General features: G+C 33.5%; 1 protein-coding gene across 1 annotated transcript in view; it reads left to right on the top strand.

The window, feature by feature from the left end:
- Nucleotides 1-5,500, top strand: part of FMN2 (formin 2) — a 363,009-nt gene extending 357,509 nt beyond the window's left edge. Inside the window, 2 exon segments of the mRNA XM_055323458.1 lie at nt 2,136-2,217; nt 3,999-5,500. Coding sequence (XP_055179433.1) covers nt 2,136-2,217; nt 3,999-4,025 — 109 coding nt within the window. The 3' untranslated portion in view covers nt 4,026-5,500.
- Nucleotides 5,501-6,000: the final 500 nt, after the last annotated feature.

Here is a 6,000-nt window from a genome sequence, read left to right on the forward strand (position 1 = left end):
TCATCCTGTATTATTCTTTATCCTCTGTCCCATTTCCCCTTCCAAGGAAAGTATGAGCAGTTACGATTTCTCTTTGAAGCAAGGCTCAGCTGTCAACCTGCTCCAGAAAGATTTTCACAACCTCTACCCTCCTGGGACACAGCTGGACTTCTCCAAACCTAGGTGGTGCTTAATGCACATTTCATATTTACTTGCTTGTGTGTGTAGCTCTCTTATTAGACATTGAATGTAATTGTCCTTATAAAACAGCCGAGCCCAGTGCCTGACCTGGAGTTACTGCTCCATAAATGATCGAAGGAGTAAGCTAGATCTTGTGAGGGTTCCTTGACGCACATTCTCTTTTGCTTTTGTCATCTCTACTGTAAGGAATGGCTGAATTTCTTTTTGCGTAAAAAATTAAATCTGTTTGTATTAGATTTGCCTCCCTGTGATCCTTAGAAAAAATGTGTTTTAAAAACAAAATAAATATGATGGTGAGAAAATTAAGATGCTTTGGTGATCTAAATACTTGTAAAGTATATTTTTTTAATAAATGTTATAAAATACTTTAGAGTTCCAAGTAAAGTTAAGAGGGGATCTACTGGATTTTGGCTAAGTGCTTAAAAAAAAAGTTTTTTAATTCCCTGTCCAAATATTTCAACTTAAATTTACTGGTAGCTATTCCAGAGGAAGATGGTAACTCTGCAATCCTTTGTTTGTTGTAAAGAAAATGTCTTTGTCTTCAAATGTTTGGAGGAAGGATTAAAGGCAATTTATGGCTTGGGTAGAAAGTAATAAAAGTAGTAACAATGAAGTGTCTTCTAAATTGTCATCATTTTCTGGAATTACTAACAATATCAACTCAGCAGGCATTTTATGTCCAAAAGGAATTACTTTCATTTGTTATGTTTTAATGTAAACTCTAGTATCAGTCTTATAGCTGCTGTGCTGGATCATTTGCTTCATTCCACTGCTTCAAAACAGGATTCATTCAGTTGTAGGGCAGAGGAATTCTTGACCATAGGGCTTAAAAAAATATATTTATAGTTCATTTCTTTCAGGAAATAAGCTTCAAGATCTATATAAAAAGTCTTTTATTAAGATAAGTCATGGCCTTTTTAGTTTCTCTAGGAATACTCCATTTTTAATTCCCAAGGGAAATTGTAATAATAAATAAATTAACCTGGCAGGTTATTTTCCTTTTTATGGCACCCCTTTTTACTAATATAATCCTAGTTTACAGATTCCTTACCATTTGTTTAATTAAAACAATCACATATACTTTATAGCATTTTACAATTTATAAATTACTTTTTAAATAAAAATTTTGTGATCTTTGCAACAATTCTGTGTAGTAATAATAATAATGCTATTATATATTATTAAGCCCTTTTAGTATTTCAGGGAATGCAAGAGTTGGTGGTATCAGGACATTACCCAAAATCAAATAGCAGATCTAGAATGTAATGAAGAACTTACCTCAACATAACATCTCCTAACTGTACCTCTGGTAAATTCAATGCTGTTTTCCTTGGGATGTGTTTTTAAAAAGAAATGTCAAAACATTATTATTGCACACACTCTATTTTCTGTTTTCAAATAAATGGTTGGTTGTTGCTTAATGAAGCTCAAATTTTTAAATCCTGCCCAGGGATTTACTGCTAATGACTTTTATGCATGGGTAAGTATGATGTGGAAAGTGAATCTGAAATAATTTTAAATAAGCATATGAGTTTTTCGATAATACTGTTTAATTATTTTAATGTTTCAGATTTATGTAATGGTTGCCGATCCTGTTTAATGGAGCCACTCTCAGTACCCTCACCTGAAAATGAGCGCTATTTCCTTAATTCCTTCTACATGAGACTCCTTTAATATAAGATGAAATGTAGATAATTAAATTTTTTAATGTGTTTGTATAACATTCTTTTTGACATCCTTTGATTCCAAGGTGAGAACCCCTGAATGAGTTAGTCTCTAGCTCTAATATTCAGTGTTTTTGAATTACATGTTAATAATGTTCCTGTGTATACGTTATTATTTTCTCCAATAATTCAAATCCTGAATGAGTTGATAACTTGCTCACCTACCATAAGGTGGCTTGCAGTGATCTGTATAGGTCTTTGTTTAAATACATGTGTCTTCTCTCCACCCAGAGTAAAAGAAGCCGAAGAGGTGTGTAGACAGAAAAAGGGAAAATCGCTTTATAAAATAAAACCAAGACATGACTCTGGAATTGTAAGTATTTAACTCTTCTCTTTTTACCTTGTGATTTGCTTTGACTTTTAAACACTGTCTTCACAATATATACAAACTCACATAATAATGTTTTAATTGTTTTTCTCCTAAGTGTGAATGAAATGCTCTGACTTGAAGGATCTCCTTTTCTTTATGCCTTTAATCAGGCCTAAAAGGCTAGGAGAATCTCAGTATCTAGTACCTGAAGCTTAAGAATAAAGACAAATCTACTAAGGGAATGCGATGCCTGGATATGTGTGTGTTGGCGGGGGTTGGGGGGCAGTTTCTCACTTTCTCCATTACATAAGCATCACCAGCACAGGGCTGCATTTAAATCCAGAGTGGCTGTTATTGGGTTAGCACCAATGGGATCTAAAGCATGATGGAAAATGCCAAGTGTGGTATTGTCCTTTGCTCAGACCAGGGAGCTCAGACCTGGCTTGTACCCATAAGTGGCTCTAGAGAATTGGCTGTTTGACAGTCAGCCAGTAGACTGAGTTTAACAAACTAATCTAAGATTCCTCCTTGCCCACTTCTTTAAAATGCCATATCGTGCACCCTAGACGCCAAGGCTTGGTAAAAATAATGAGTTTTCCCTTGTGACACTGTCAATATTGTTTTGAATGTTTTGAGAGTTTATCACGTTATCACAAGAATAAGTAAATGATGCTGTTTTAAAAGTTGGGTTGGGCTTTAAAAGAGGAACATTTTGAATCAGATTAGTCTAATGTGGTGTAAATGATAAAGATATCAAAATAACCCAGATTGAAATTTGAGTAAACTGTGATTAAACCCTATTTATGTTAGGGTTTTAGGAACCCTAAATGTTAGGAAGTATATCCTCATTTAAAAGATATTTTTCCTTTAGTTTGTCTACATCATAGTCTTCTCTAATAGTAAGTATTATATTATGATTTAGTTTATTTTCTTTTTGATTAAAGTGCAACCTTAGGGTGCATTGAATGAGGAGGAATAATTATTAATTAACCTCAATCAGGCCATTATAAGGATAGAAGAGAATTAAATCATTAACCATGAAATGAAGCAGTCAGTTCAATTTTTCATATTTATGTATTTATGCATAGAATTGAGAATGAGAAAGATGAGTTGCCACGTTTTCATGTTGGTTAGAAGCTAAATTTTTAAAGGTTTTTTGTTTGTTTTGTTTTGTTTTGTTTTGTTTTTTCCCTAAAAAACATTTGGTGATTTGGCTGGTGAAAAATCTTTTTTTTTTTTTTTAAGATTTTATTTATTTATTTAAGAGAGAGAGAGCACAAGTAGAGAGGATAAGAAGCAGGGAGCCTGACGTAGGGTTTGATCCCAGGACCCTGGAATCGTGACTGAGCCAAAGGGAGACACTTAACTGATTGAGCCACCCAGACCCCCTCTGGTGAAAATTGTTAAAGATAAAACAGATTTTACTTATATCTTTTTCCTTTATGGGTTGGTGGATCTTTTTTTTTTTTTTTAAAAAGATTTTATTTATTTATGCATGAGAGACATCGAGAGAGAGAGAGGCAGAGACACAGGCAGAGGGAGAAGCAGGCTCCATGCAGGGAGCCCGACATGGGACTTGATCCCGGGTCTCCAGGATCCCACCCTGGGCTGAAGTCGGCGCTAAACCACTGAGCTACCAGGGCTGCCCGGTTGCTGGATCTTTAACTTCTTCCCAGAGAATTTGATCCAAATGAAAAGATCTTGTTTGGGCTATTCTAAACTCCGTACATTTTTTAAAGTTCTTCTTACTAACTATAACTCTTATCTGGTGCATTTATTTTCAGAAAGCAAAGATAAGCATGAAAACCTGAACAATGAAAAGCAGAATGAATATGAGTCACTGCAACCACTTCCACAAAATTCAGCTGACCTGAGGGCGGGAAGGAAACTACATCATTTTGTTCATTTTTCCTCTTGACCTCTTGCATAATCTTTGTGTTTTCTAGACAGTTCACTGATTGTTGAATTTTACTGTACATTCATAAAAATGCAAAATCAGTAGACCAGTGGAGAATTTGACACCTTTTCTTTTTGTAAAGTTTATGGTATTATATTGATAGACCAAAACAGCATGTATAAGAGGCAATATTTGCATTAATGCTGAACATGCTAAATGTTAACCTAAAATTTACTTTTGTGAGAATATTCCTTATCCCAGCAAAACACTTTACTTTCTACTGACAACCAGTACTCCATGTCACTGCATTTAGATTTATGGTTAAAATGTTATTTCTAGTGAATTGTTTGTATCAGTTTCATGTCTACATATAAACTTTCTATTTTAAAATTTAAGTACCATTTATATATCATGATCAAGGCTTTCCCAACTCTTGGGTTGCTCTCCATAACTATATATTTGTGAAAGAAGATTATCATTTTTTACTCAAGTCAGACAATGAATAGAAGAAATATAGTAAAAGGAAAACCCTTTCCTATAAATCATCTAATATAGGCAGGAATTAGAGTTTTAAGTTTAATGAGGGCTTTTATCAGCCCTGTGTTCTTTGAGACTCTACATAAAGCTTATCTTCAGCTAAAGTAAGTTAAACTAAAGGTGTGCCTCTCTAACTTTACCATTGGCCTTCACAAATAAAACATGACTCAATATTTTGAAGGAATTTAAATAAATGATGCTCATAAAATTGCCAAACATAACTAATTGTTGGCCAAAAAAGGGAAAAAAGTAAGTTTTTGGATGGATTGGCATCTGTTAATTAAACATACCTGCCTGAATATTTTTACATGATTGGGATTATCTTTATATGTTATAGCAGGTGACTAAAAGCTGTAAAATGAGTATGTAATGATTTGTTATCTGAAGGAGCATAGGAAAGGACTTTATTTTATTTCATGTTGAGGGGTAAAAAAGTAAATCTCCCACTCTTTGTGAGAGTATGTTAAAGTCATCTCATGATGCATTGTGATGATTTTGTCTAATATTAATAGATGGGGTTCCGTAAGATTCTTTTTAATGATATTTGTTGGCAGTTATGGTCATTAATAAAAGGGGAGAATTTCTTGCTATTGGAAACCAATTATGGAAAGGAACTTAAGAAAATGTTCTGAATCATAACTCTGTTTGCATTTATGTGAAATATAGTCTCTTACCTTTTAGTTTATAGTTTAAGTGCAAAGAAAGAGTAGTGGATTTTGTTTGTTTTGTAGTCTTCCTGTCTCCTTCAGTCCCTCCAATGTGTATATTACCATTCTTCACTGAAATAATAGGGCATTTAACAAAGATCGCTATGTGCAATACTGTATTTAGTGTTTCTATTTCGATTTTTCTAGGATGTTAATTTATATGAAAATAAAATGAATAATAAAATTAGAGTTCTGTGCCTGTTGTGTGTGTATTGCCTAAGGATACTTGCAAAATGTAGTCATCATATTTAACACTGGAGGAAAATAAGTTAGACTCTTTGAAGTTTTTTTTTAAGTTCTTATTTCAAGTATAACAGTTGTTAGTAGTTGAGTATTTGAAAAAAAACTTGAAATGCTTCTTATTCAATCTTAAGGAAGAAGTACTTCCCGCTTATGAGCAGAAATATATTAATATTTGAGAAATCCTTTTTCCAAAAGTTAAAAGTTAGATGCAAAAATTCATTGGATATAGATTAAGTGGTGAAGGGCTATTGGGGAAAAGGGGAAAATTATGGTGCAGATGGGATGTATATAGAAGAGGAAATAGAAGAAATGAAAACTAAGCACTCTGCTAATGGAGAAGCATGAAAAGAGTTTTCTTACTCCATAAGGTAAGCTTTGTGTTTAGGTCTGATCATTTTTCAA

Source organism: Nyctereutes procyonoides, unplaced genomic scaffold (assembly GCF_905146905.1).
Source record: "Nyctereutes procyonoides isolate TBG_1078 unplaced genomic scaffold, NYPRO_anot_genome, whole genome shotgun sequence".
Lineage (NCBI taxonomy): Eukaryota > Metazoa > Chordata > Mammalia > Carnivora > Canidae > Nyctereutes > Nyctereutes procyonoides.